The 13,753-nt window shown below is 34.5% G+C and overlaps 1 protein-coding gene across 1 annotated transcript in view; it reads left to right on the forward strand.

Moving 5' to 3' along the window:
- Window positions 1–2,261: 2,261 nt before the first annotated feature.
- Window positions 2,262–13,753, forward strand: part of LOC116027922 — a 37,852-nt gene continuing 26,360 nt past the window's right edge. The window contains exons 1-9 of the mRNA XM_031269709.1: window positions 2,262–3,294; window positions 5,421–5,565; window positions 6,041–6,319; window positions 6,532–6,699; window positions 6,793–7,008; window positions 7,552–7,646; window positions 8,090–8,261; window positions 8,740–9,158; window positions 11,202–11,325. Of these exons, the coding sequence (XP_031125569.1) occupies window positions 2,438–3,294; window positions 5,421–5,565; window positions 6,041–6,319; window positions 6,532–6,699; window positions 6,793–7,008; window positions 7,552–7,646; window positions 8,090–8,261; window positions 8,740–9,158; window positions 11,202–11,325 (2,475 nt within the window). The 5' untranslated portion in view covers window positions 2,262–2,437. The remainder of the gene's footprint in view (window positions 3,295–5,420; window positions 5,566–6,040; window positions 6,320–6,531; window positions 6,700–6,792; window positions 7,009–7,551; window positions 7,647–8,089; window positions 8,262–8,739; window positions 9,159–11,201; window positions 11,326–13,753) is intronic.

Genomic DNA, 13,753 nt, shown 5'->3' on the forward strand with positions numbered 1-13,753 from the left:
TAAAATATTAAAATAAAAAATAAAAATGTAATTTTATTTTAATTTTTAAATACGAAAAACTTAATATTATTTGTAGACATTACTTTTTTTTTTTTGAACTTTGAATTAATATTAATTTTTGTTAGACTTTAAAGTTGTATTGCAAATTCACAATGTTAATATTTGTAGACTTTACTTATTTTTTTGAACTATGATTAAAAAAAAAAAAACTACGGGCCGGCACGCGGGGCCCACCAACCCACGTGAGGCGGGATAGGGTTGCATGAACCCTAGCCCATGGACTAGTGTTGTAAAAAGTAAAAACTAAATCAAACTATTTTGACAAATTTTGCATGTGTATATCCCTTGGAAAATGACTTCCCCAAGGGGAAGTCATTTTTCCCCCAAAACATACCTATTTTCCTTTGACTAAGGCATCATTTTCCATTGACCTCATTTTTTCCTCTTGCCAAATACTGAAAACCCGGAAAACATTTTTCAAAAGTCATTTTATGGGTTTCCAAACACACCCTTAATGTGAAAAAAAAGGCAATGGAGGCAATTCTTTTTCCTAAGCAATCAACAAAGATCAAACAACAAACAAGTCCCCGACTCATACTGTGACACGTGAATACATAGAGGAATGGACGCAAATATACAAACAGACAACAACGAGAATAAAGAGAGGGAAGTAAAAACTTGAAGGTGGCGGAGCAGGGATGACAAGGAGTGGAGGAATAGACTAAATTTTAAGAGAAGAAAATAAATAAAAGGCAACAATTATTTTGTGGCGCCTTCATTGTACAATGAAGTCTTTAAATAGCTACATACCTCCTAGCATGAAGCAACATTCCAAAACTAAATAAAGTAAATGGGGATAAATCAAGAAATTCTTAATTGTAGACATAACTATGGCAATGAGTTGATCATTTTTCATTCTTGTTGAGTCCAATATTTCTTAATTATTCTGGTGTTAATTTGCAGGACCATTCAATACTAAAATCAATCTCTATTTTGTTCTAATTATTATACGATCATCATCTAACTCCCACGAAATTATCCTAAATATAAATAAATTTTATTGAACTATTACCACTCTCATGAAATTAACAAAATTAATCATTAAATTTAAATAAATGTAGTATTGTGGTGTAAATTTGCAGGACCATTAAATACTAAAATCAATCTCAATTTTATTCTAGTTCTTATACAAACATCAATTTAACTCCAACAATTTTTTTTTTGTGGTTCAATTAATATTAAATGAGAAGCTTGGCAACTTCTATAGCCCCACATTGTCACTATCGCCATACTTATATATAAATTGAACCACAAGACCTCTATTACCCTAATTTTTTTAATTGTTGTATTATCGTCCAAATCTCATAAAATTAACAAAATTAATCAATAAATTTATCTTTGGTGAATAAAATTAGAAGAAAACATGCAAAAATCACTATATTTGGACATTGAGTCGCGATCAACGATCAAATCCATTGAGTCCCTATGATGGCTTCAATCCTTCAACTGAATCCTTGCTTCAGATATCTTGTTTTCCCCTTTGATTGCTTGAATGATAACGTTATCCCATTGGAAAAGTGATCGCATATATAGTACTTATTGGAAACATACAGTAACAAATGAGTATTATTTTTGTCTTAAAAAAATGATGTACAATATTAAGAATACAATGTACAAACAAGTCGGCACTAAAAATACGGACATAAACCAATGACATAATCATGATAGAAACTTATTATGTTATATATAGGGGCGCTTTCAAGTGAGAACACTCGTCCAAGAGAAAAATAAGAATCATTCACAATCGTCCATGTGTCCAGATCAACGAATTAGATGTAATATTAAAGAAATGACTCAGTGGTATTTTCGTAAATAACTCGAACTTTGGTGCAAATAATTGTGTTATAAGTGCAAGTAGTTGGTGCACATTTGCAAATAAAAAGTGCAAGTAAAATCACTTACAAGTGCACCTATTTTCACTTACAAGTGCAATTAATTTACCTTGTTAACGTTCGTGCACCTAATTATAACGTTAGGTGCACTTAGTATCGATGCGCAGTGTACATTTTACATGCACCTGTAATACATGTTACTTACACTTGTCATTTCTTTCTCAACTAATTCCTCCTTTCAACCAAACTCCCTGTTATTTAAAAAAAAAAAAAAAACCCTACTATTGCCATTCCTAAATTGCTTGAATTACACGTAGTTTCCATTATAGAAGGAAATAGGGAGTAATATAAAGGGTCCACACTCCGCACCCACAAATCTTCTCACTTTCTCAGTTTTCAACTGTTCCAACCGATCTTGTCTTCCTCATCCCTGCAAGAACTGGGAACCTAAAACCTCAATTCTCTCCCTCCCTTCTCTCTCTAGATATGTACATCAATCTATTTATATAGCCGTAGATATTAACCCTTAATCACCGTGAATCAACATGGAGGACAAAGACACAGAGCTCCTCTGTAAAGTCACAGCAAACCACCTGTTCTTGGCACAATTCGAACCTTTCCGAGCCACTCTGCGTAGTCTCCGAGCTCGGAATCCGGACATTGCTCGAGCCATTCTTCAGACGATCGTTGCCCAGGGCGGCCGATTCAACTCAATCCTGTGGTCCCACTCTTGCCCATCCCCGGCTTTACTTACCTTCCTCTGCACGCTTGAACTCCTCGAATTCAACGAGCCTACGTCCAACCTCTGGTCCTTTGATGCGGACACGCTGAAATTGAGGGCTGAGTTTTTGCTGTATTTGTATGCTGTCATTTTTAGGGTTTCCGAGAGCCTTAAGAAGGGCACGGACTTAGAGGACCCTGGAGGAAATGGAATGAATCCCGATCCTCCTGGGAAAGACGAGAGTTTAAAGGACTGTTTGAGTGTTTTAGAAAGGATTTCTGAAGTGGGGTTGACCCGCTTGAAACCGGATTTGATTGAAATAGATCATACAAGGGAGAACGAAGGGACTTCTGGGAGTGAAATTGTGGTACAGGAAGAGGAAATTATGAGACTACGCAGGGTGTTTCTTGAAAATGCTGATGTTTTTGATGCTTTGTGTGTGAATATTCAAAAGCAGGTGAGTTGGATTGAGGGTGAAAATTCAGCAATGGCTCTTGCATTGAGGACAACAGTGAAGCATAATGATGCCGGGGAGAAGGTGCTAAAATTGATCCAAAGAAGTGTTCAGATTTCACATTTGGATGCCATGAAGGAATGCCTGGAGAAGGATGATGTGGATGGAGCAGTTTCGCATATTCGGTTTCTCAATTTTGATTATGGAGTTGAGGAGAAGGAGCATCGGTATGTACATTCTATTTGGACAACTTCTCTTCCAATGAGCAAAACAGTTCTATAATAAGTTGTCACTTCAGCCACTTGCAATTTGTTGTGTTGCTTTTTCAATGTAATGCTGCCCATAAGGATCATTAACAAATAGAATCCATGCCTGTATAGGTATTCTGTTAAAAGATTCTTCCTTTGAAATGCTTAATGTGCCTTTTACCTTTACAATTTAACAGCCTTATCTTATACGATACAATGTAATATTCCCTGTGGATGTTTTGATCTAAGATTTGGGAATTACATATAGGATTTGAATCTTCACTGTACATCAGTAACACATAGCCTTGGTTCACTACTTAACCTGTAATGGACCTTCTTGACAGGAAGCTTGGTGGATAGGGGTTCATGTGTAAACTAAGTTTGACTGTGTTGAAAAAGTAATTCCTTTCATTGAAGTTTTAAATTGAGGAATTATTAATGAGATTTGAGTCATTTGACTCTTGTATGTACAACATTGGCATATTATTAGCATCTGCTTACTTCATATCCTAATAGTCTTCAACAAGAAACCTGGTGGAGTATTGGCTTGTGTGCCATTCTGAATTGTGATGAAAATATACAATTTTTTCACTTAATATTAATGGTATTTTGTTTCAAACTACAATGGTTCTTGCAATTACATAGCTTTCTAAAGGATTGATGTAATGAAATTGCTGGAAGTGGTTATTATACAGTAGTTTGTTTTATTATAAATTCAGTTATTAAACAAATACTAGAAGTGAATTCGGTGGTTAGTTGGTATCTGTAGTTTGCATCTAGTATGAAGTAAACAAAGAGATTGTTTTTTCTTTCCTGAACCATGTACGATGGAGCAGAAGGGTTGAGATTTTTTTTTTGATGAACTCTTTATAGTTTATACTTGTTAAAAGAAGTTGCATAACTCCTTAAGAGCACACAAATGAATGTGTCTCATAGACAGTCATGCAATATTGCCTCCAGCTTTACTTGGTCCTTTGTTCTCAATTGCAACCTTCATAAAGAGTACAATACTATTTCCATTGTGTCGTTTGGCCAGGGTAAATAAGCACAGGGGAGGGAATAAGTTTAGATCTTGAAGCCAATGAATCAATCCCACTGTTAATGGAACACCACTTACTCTTCATTAGCAGTTATAAATACATAGTCTGCTTCTTAGTAAATAGCCCACCTCTGTCCGATACTCCAATATACTTTTGACTGTGATTCATTCATAATAAGATTGACTCTTCTCATCAGTAGTTAAAATTATAAATTCTGAGGTTTTCGCTTAACTAATTGTTGCATAGCTGTTGCCTGACTGTTTTACAAACCTATTGTCCCCACAGATTATCAATCTAAAGTGAATCTGGTTATACATGAAGTTTTATGAACCTAATATCCCAAAGGATAGTTAATCTAAGGTGAATATGGAAATATGCATGTGAAATTAAATTTATTTGATCTATAATATTCTTATATTCCTTTAGTATATTAATTGATAGGTTCACTTCTTTGTTTAAAACATTTTGGAGAAGTTTGTCTATAGCTTTTATTTTGAGCAAATTCAAATTCTTATTTATTTGTGTAGTTTTGTGGGGAAAAAAGGGGGTGGGGTTATAATAGATTTCTCAATGTACAATGCAGTGTATTTTTCCTTGCACTCAATCATGTACTAGGTAATTACCAACCTTCTAACATTTAGATGCACCTTATGCCGATGGATTTTCTTGTATGAACTACTATTAATGAATGATGCATAGTGCTCTATGTCCAAAGTGTTAGTTTCCAAAGCTAGTGTGATGAACTGGCAGTAAAAGGAACTCAATGGTGAAATAGAATCCATATGATCTACCCAACCAGTTTAGATTAAGGCTTTTAGTTGAGTTGAGTTGTATCGAGATTATACAATATTTGGGTCATAGGCTTTTAGATCATGTATTTTAAAAATTGAAGCAATGTTATGTATCTTTCTGGTGTGTTGCACTGTGACAATCCAATATTTTGGGCCTGCGACATGATAAGAAGAAACTGTATTTTAAAAATGAAGCATGCTATGCATATTTCCATTTTGTTTCTTCTCATTGTTGCATCTCTATTTATGTTCCCCCTTTTCATGTCTTAAATAGCCTGGTTTTGCATGATATTCTCAAGAGGGTTTTGCCAGTGAAGGATGATTATGGAGATGCCTGGCTTGCATCCAGACATAAGCTGTTGTCAGTTTTTAGAGAAGCACTTTCATCATGTTGTGCACGCCTAGTTCAAATGATTCAGGTGCTGATAATGCTAAGTGTTTTTTGTTGCAAGTTTTCTTGGTGATATAGTAATTCAATGCTTTTAAATTATCTGTTTACCTTGGTTGAGTCATTTGAAGTTTCAGTTTCCTTTTACAATGAAAATATGTAAATCACTGAATTTTCCACAATTAATACTACTGTTCCTAATTAATCTCAAATTGCTTGGTTAGGAAAGTATAATGAAATTCCAATTTCCTTCCTCATATATGGGATCTCCTAATTCAGAGTGGCAATGCTACTAATACTTCCATATCCATTTTAACCAGCTCAACTTATCATTTTAAGTTGCCTAAAAGTTTTCTAGAGTTTGGTGTTCTGTGGAGAAGTTAATCTTTGCTAAGCTAGAAAATGCAGCAGATGGCTTGTACAATTGATTAGCAAATAACTGTGAGTACTAGTATTAACTTTTCATAAAATACTGATCTCAGTAGTTGATATATGGTGTTAAACAGGCCATTCAAGATGAGTTGCTCTTCGCAGAGATGGAGATTTTGAGAACTTGTGATAGTGAACACATTACTCTTCCCCTTTTACGCCTTCAAAATTTTATAAGAGAACTGAAACCTGATACAGATTCAAATGAAAGGGCAAGATTATTGGACACTGCCGTGAGTTCATGCATGAGAGAAATGTATCATTATGCTCGTGTTAGTGGCTTGCATGTGCTGGAGTGTGTCATGCATACTGCGTTATCTGCTCTGCGGAAGGAAGAGCTTCAAGAAGCTAGCAGTGTACGTATTGTAAATTTAAATTTACCTATTGAAAAAGTGTATCATAATTTGAACATATCTATTTGGGTTTTTTTTAAAAGAGATCATCAGAGACAAAGTAAAAATATATTTATTTGGATTAAAAAGTACTATGATGCAACATATTGGCACATCAGTTTGCTTTCAACTTCCTGGTAATAACTCATCAATTTCGTTCATCTGTCTTATGGCAGGTTCTCTTGCTGTTTCCCCGACTTCAGCCTCTTGTGGCTGTGCTTGGTTGGGACTTGTTGTCTGGTAGAACAACATTGAGGAGAAAATTGATGCAACTTTTGTGGACTAGCAAATCACAAGAATTTCGTTTACAAGACTCTCCTCGTTATTGTTCCAAATTAAATGAGGTACATGCTCTGGAAATCTTGATTCCCTCAATATCTTGTACATAAACACGTCCTTAGCATTTCTTGATTAACAGTCAACCCTCATTTTGGCAGGTGTCTTGTGTTGAACATCTTTGCGATTTATTATGTTACCGGCTTGATCTTGCTTCTTTTGTTTCATCTGTGAATTCTGGTCAATCATGGAGTTCTAAATCCTCGTTACTTCTGTATGGAAGTGAGTGCACAGAACAAGGAAATGAAGACATCAAATGGGATCCTTTTGTTGAAAATTTTGTGCTGGAAAGGCTATCTGTGCAGAGTCCACTTCGGGTATGATGCCGGGCTTTAGTTTGCCTTGAAAAATGTGCACAGTTTTCATCAATAGGATAAATGTGTATGTTTCCATAGTATTGCACCTTTGATTTGAGTGGAAAAAAATATCTTCTGGATTGGGATTGCATTTTCTCTTTTTTTTTTTTTTTTTTTTTTTTTTTTTTTTTTTTTTTAAATTTGGGGTGTGGGGGTGGGTGGTGGATTTCTATGGATAAATGAATTTGTTGGTCTATCCTAATTGTGGGAGCACTTCTCCAGTATGAGTTTATCTGTTATTGCTGCATACATGATTTGGCTTACTATAAGGTGCAGTAAAGAAATCATAACTGTTGATTGCTATAGTACTACTTACCAACATTGAATTGTATGGCCTGCTGAATCTCTGAGTTCACAAGAAAGATGCACCAACATTTTTTTTTGCCAAAATACTAATCTAAAATTGATGGCCATGCATCTTATATAATATTTCTTCTTAGATAATTAATTTCTTTTTTAATTTCTTTATGCTAGTGTTGGAGACTAATTGAAGTGGCTTTATAGGTATTATTTGATGTTGTTCCAAGCATTAAATTTCAAGATGCGATAGAGCTGATTAGCATGCAGCCAATTACTTCAACACTAGCAGCCTGGAAGAGGTGTGATTATGAGTCTCCTGCAATATGACGCTGGTTTTCTTGATCTGATTTGCTATATTTACTTTTGTTTTCCTCGTTGCTGGTTGATATCTTATAGCTCCCTTGAAGCACCAGTTGAGTTTACTTGTTTTTCAGAGAGTTTTATTGTGCTCACATCATTTCATGACTACTCTTTCAATTATTCGATACTTTTTTTTCTTCTATTAAAGTAATCTGTTACTAATTTTCATACTTTATGCAATTCCTAAATTTAAGCTTTGAATACATGCATGGAGTTATTGATTTGTTGCTTTCTATTTTCTTTTATTCATTGCCAAACCTAACATAAAATTCCTATTCTCACTTGCTAAAAGGTGAGAATTTCAACCTTTAAAGCGTGAGGGTTTGGAGAATGATAAGCTCACAAAAACAGTTTGGTTTTCTGCTTTATATTTCCTTGGTAGGGTCCAAGATATTGAACTTATGCATATGAGATATGCTTTGGAATCTGCTGTTCTTTCTCTGGGGGCGATGGAAGACGACACAAGCGTAGGAGACGGGAAGGGGAACGCTAATATGTGCTACTTGAAAGACCTGAAGAGCCATCTGGATGCCATCAATAATGTTCCCCGGAAGGTTATATTCTTTTTATTTTCTTGCTCTCTCTCTCTCTCTCTCCCCCCTATATATATTGTTTATGCAATTAATTTTTTTATAATGGTTTTATATGTACATAACTAGGGCTTGGTTTAGGCTAGACTTGAGTGGTTACTATTAGTCTTTGGAATACTCATGAAACACTCAATGTTATCTTCTCCTTGGCAGTTAGTTTTCAATTAGGAATATAAATAGTCAAAATTAAATCAAATATGATGTCCTGCATTTGTGATATCTACAATGCTCTATGTAATATGAAGTATTAGATTTTAGCGGTCAGAATTTGCAAATATAAAAACAATTCCAGAAGAAAATATTTTTACTTTGTACAGTTGTAATTGTATATTCATGGAAAAATTTCAAGGTGTTTCTAGCTGCTTTTGCCAGAGTTGCAATAAGGCTGAAATACCAACTTTCTTGTATTAATGCCATGTCTTATTCATCTTAATAAATGCAGATATTTATGGTGAACATTATAATCTCTCTTCTTCATATGGATGGTCTCTCTCTCTATTCAGCATCTTCTACCTCATCGAGGAATTCATCTGAAATGCCCACTACATCCATTGGAAAACAATTGGAGGCTCCAACCCAAGATTCAGTGAATGAGACAGCTGTGTTGTTTATCAGACAGCTACTTGACATATTGCGGCACAATATACCATCATCTGAGAAGGAGAATGCCCGAGATGAGAATATTTCTTCTGGTGGAAAAGAAGCCCTTGAATGGCGAATTTTGAATGCCAGGCATTTTATTGAAGATTGGGAGTGGCGGTTGTCTATTCTGCAATGCCTTTTGCCATTGTCTGAACGACAATGGAGATGGAAGGAGGCATTGACTGTGTTACGTGCAGCACCTTCTAAGCTACTGAATCTGTGAGTGCTATTGTTTTTGCTACTTTATACATTCGTGCCTCCTTTTCTTGACATAGCATGATAAAAGCTTTAAAAGCTGGTCAGCATTTTTTTTTACCAACTTTATGTATCTACTTAGAGATGATTTTGTATCTTTCTGGAGGACCTTTGTCCTCACTTCCCCCCCACCCCCACCCCCCCTTCTCTATGGCAAGCTTGACAGAATTCTATATTCTCTATCATATATAATTAGTAAGCATGTTAGAGTCTAATGAGCCTAAGCATCACGGCATAACAAGCGGCACATACGAATATCCAAAGTACTGTTTACATGTCTTGTATTACAGATGTGCTTAACATATATACTTATCTATTTAACATGGTCTCTGATTATTCTAAACTGAGTAGTTTATTTTATTTTATTTATTTATTATTTTAATTAAGTATGACATTGTAAATGAAAGTTCAGCTGGTTTTCTAAAATTTAATCATTAGTGTATTTTAATATTAATTACATTTTATGTGTGTGTGTTTGTTTGTGTGTATGTACTATGTATAGTCAACATCCTTGGCCGGTGGCAGTGGGGGTAAGAGTGACTTGGAGTGTATAGCTTTGCTTTGCAAGGTTAACAAAGGAGAGGGAATGGAATTTACAGAAATAACCCCATGAAACCCTAGCCACAGGTGGCACTTGGCAGTAGGGAGTTTTCCTAATTTCAGGGACCAGATTAACATCTTGTTGGATAATTGAGGGTTAACATTTCAACAAATTGAAAGACAAGGACCACATTTCAGAAGGTGTAATAATTGAGGGACCAAAGGTTCCTTTTCCCCCATATAAATGTATTTAAGATGAAGGGTATTATGGATGAGTAGGGTGTTTTTGTTGAATTATGACATTGTCAATGGGAGTTGGGTGGTTTTCTTAAATTTAATCAGTATTTAAATTTATATACTGTTAGAAGGGATAGATACCATATCGTCTTTATGTATACCAAATTACCAAGTTCCCATTGAGACCTATAACTAGTAAAATTCATATAATATAATTGACATCCACAGTGTATATAAGGCAATTCTGTGACTGAGTATTCTTGTCTAGCCTTCTCAAGAAGTCATACAACTTTGTACTCTTTATTTGTAATTACTATTGTTTTTAGTCTATCTAGGGCTAAGGTTGATATCTTTCAGGTACCTTCTGCACCTACCCCTACAATGAGAATTTTATATGGCCCCCTAAATATTTTTATTTACCTAATTTGCAATACTTATTTTCTTCTAGTTGTTTTGAACTTTGCATTATTTATTTATTTTTGTTGAAAGTAATAATTAAATAAAAGTCAGAAACAGAGCTATCCTCTGTTAATTTAAAATGAGAAAGTTGTTCTGATGGTTCATTAAGTTCAACAATCATTATTTTGATTCAGATTAGAATGGTATTATGGATCTTATATTGCAATTAGTGCTGATAAATGGAATTTAATGCTGAATGTATGAGATCTTAGGACTTGGAATTGTTTTTGCCCGTGACAGATTTGCTCAACAAATTCAAGAATTTTGTTTATTTGAAGTTTTCTTTGTTGATGTACATGATATCTCATTGTTTAGGTACTGTTAGCATTGGTACATGGCCTATAAAACTTTGAAAACCCTGATAACCAAAAAATGTGTAGCCCTGTCGCTTAAAGGACACTTATGTGCTTCTTTAATTGAGGTGGCTGCACTCAGTAATAAATACCTGGTGTAAATAGTACTACACAAATTATGTTGTTATGTGCATTTCCCTTTATTGGGTAATTGTGTATCATCATGTTTGTGTTCCTGTCACAATACTCATGAAGCTCAAGTCCATATTCATGCTTCATGGGAGGGCTAACTATTCTTATGTGGTGCATGTTTCCATGTATGAAGGGGTATGTTGGGAATAATATTAAAATAATGTCTCCTCTCTCTATCATCTCTAGTAAATGTCTCCTCTATCAGCTTTAGTTGATACAGTCACATCATTCACTATGTTTTCTTTCCTTCTTCCTTTCCTGTTTATTTATTTATTTATTTTTACAGTTGTATGCAGAGGGCAAAGTATGACATTGGAGAAGAGGCTGTTAACCGTTTCTCTTTACCTCCTGAAGACAAAGCTACTCTAGAATTAGTTGAATGGGTAGATGGAGCCTTCAAAAGAGCTTCTGTATGTTCCTTATATACTTGCACTCCGGTTTATTAACTACTTGTAGGATCTTAGAATAACAATAATATTGTGCTGCTTTTTATTGGACACTATTTAGATCATTTCTTTACAAAGCCATGCAATTCTGGTTGATTATGTGTTGGCTGTTTTCCCTGAGCAATCTTTGTAGCATTCTCCAGCTAATTCTGTTTTACAACCCTCCCTTCTGGACAACATAAATAAGGCAAGGCTAGTTAAGTTAAAAATGATTTGGGACACTTGAAGTTCTTGGGGTAGTGAAGTTTGTAAAAAAAAAAGGTTGGATACAGTGTGCAAGGCTCCTGGCTCCCACAGGGTCTAGGAAGGAGGGTGCTCTGTTCTCAAAGAATTTGTTCCCGGGACTTGAACCAATGACCTAAGGGTTAACTGGAGAAACATTCACCACTTAAACAGGCTCAACCTTGAAATATGTAAATTACTTAATGGATGTTCACCAAAGAATTTTTGTGTTTTCTATAGAGATTGAGATTGTTGGTTGCGAGCTAAATTAATACACTTAAGAGGGTATGCCAGAAGAGGTTGACATTGTATCTGTGTTTATAAAGTCATTAGATGATAGTGGCAAATTAATATATCTTTGTAGCACTTTGTGTTTCTTAGAATCCTTATTTCCTTGTAGTAATGAGTGTGAAACCCACCTTTTTTATTTTTATTTTTATTTTTATTTTTATAAATCTTCATTCAAATTCAGGACCATCTGTCTTTATAAAGCAATGTTTAAGTAAAATTGCTGAACTTGCTGAGGATAGCTGAACTTATTTCTCTACTAAAAGGAAACTATAATTGTGACTGAAGGAGGTACCAAGGTTGAGTTCAATTGGTCTTTCTCTCCTGAATATTCAGTCATATTGAATACATTGCTAGTATTTTTGGCATATTTTAAGTAGTTTTCAGCTTCTTTGCATAGTAATTATGAACCTTACAGCTGTATCATGTTTACATGTGTATAATATGTTTGCAAATCTAAGGATAATAATTATGTCTATGTTTTTCCTTTATCTATAGTAATTGCATGTACTTGGTCAGAAATTTTTTAGTTTTCTTGTTCAGTTTGGGGTGTTCTTGAGTTGTATACTCTTTTTAAAATTTTTTTTTTAAAATTTTTTTTATAAACTTTGTCAGCAAATATATGGATGCTACAACTTTGATGAGTGGGTTATGGTGTAAGTATGCATAATGCCCTAAAAAGTTTATGAAATCCTTTATCAGTTTGATTCTTTAGTAGCAAACATATACTCCTTTATTCAAGGATATGCATAAAATGCTAGGGTGGAACAATTGTGGGTGAGTGGGTTATGGTTTAAGCATGGAAAATGTCCTAAAGGGTTATGAAATCCTTTAGGAGTTTGCTTCATTAGTAGATGTTAAGAGTCCCACATTGAAAATATAAGATAGAATATATGGGTTTATAAGGCTATGAGTTAGACTAGCTAATTGATTGGATTCAATCTTTTAGTGTGGTTTGGCCCATGTGCATTATAGCCCAGTTGAGTGACCCTGATCCAATCTTAGATTATATAACAGTAGTAAACATATGATTTTTTTCGAGGATATGTATATTTGGTCAGATGTTATGATGGTCGGTAAGTAGGTTATGGTGCAGCTGCAGATAACGTCCTAAAGGGTTATGAAATCCTTTAGGAGTTTGATTCTTTAGTATAAAACATGTGATTCTTTTCATGGATATTTGTATTTGCTAGACCCTTCATGATGGCGGGACTTTAGCACAATGATATCAATTTTAAAGTTATTTTCCTGAATGGAGAAAGGTTTCTGAAAAATTTAGATATTAATATAGTGTTTTATGTATAGTAGAAGTGGTAGGGTACTAGGGTGCTGGAATAGTATAGGATGGTTATCTGAAACGTGAAGGGAAACAAAACCCTCTTAATTACCAAGGGATAGATCATAAATGTTTGTTCCTTTTCTACCACTTTTGAAATCCGTTAGAAGTTTTTGTAGGCAGATCCTTTAATGTAGGATGCTTTCCTACTGAATTTTGGAAGTCTTTCTTTTATTTGTTTATTAGGATGTGGGATATTGGGCATGGCTTTTTGTAGTGGTTTTTTGAAAGGTTCATGTCTCACAATTCACAGAATCACAGGTATGGATATTGATTATGATTCTTGGTGTCTTTAGGATGGCTATGCAACTGTATGCTCCTCTTTTACCCGAGCAATTTTAAACGTGTAATTTGCTGATATAGTGATATGTGATCCTTTATAATTTTAAGTAGACTATTGATAGATTTAGATAAGCCCCTATGTTTACTTTGATTGATTTGGAATTAGAGAAGTCAAAATTTCTTTAAAGATGTACAGATGCCTAATGGTAGATTTAAAGATCTTTTTTTTTTTTTTTTTTTTTTTTTTTTTTTTTTTTTTTTTTT

This window comes from Ipomoea triloba, chromosome 1 (genome assembly GCF_003576645.1).
Source record: "Ipomoea triloba cultivar NCNSP0323 chromosome 1, ASM357664v1".
Lineage (NCBI taxonomy): Eukaryota > Viridiplantae > Streptophyta > Magnoliopsida > Solanales > Convolvulaceae > Ipomoea > Ipomoea triloba.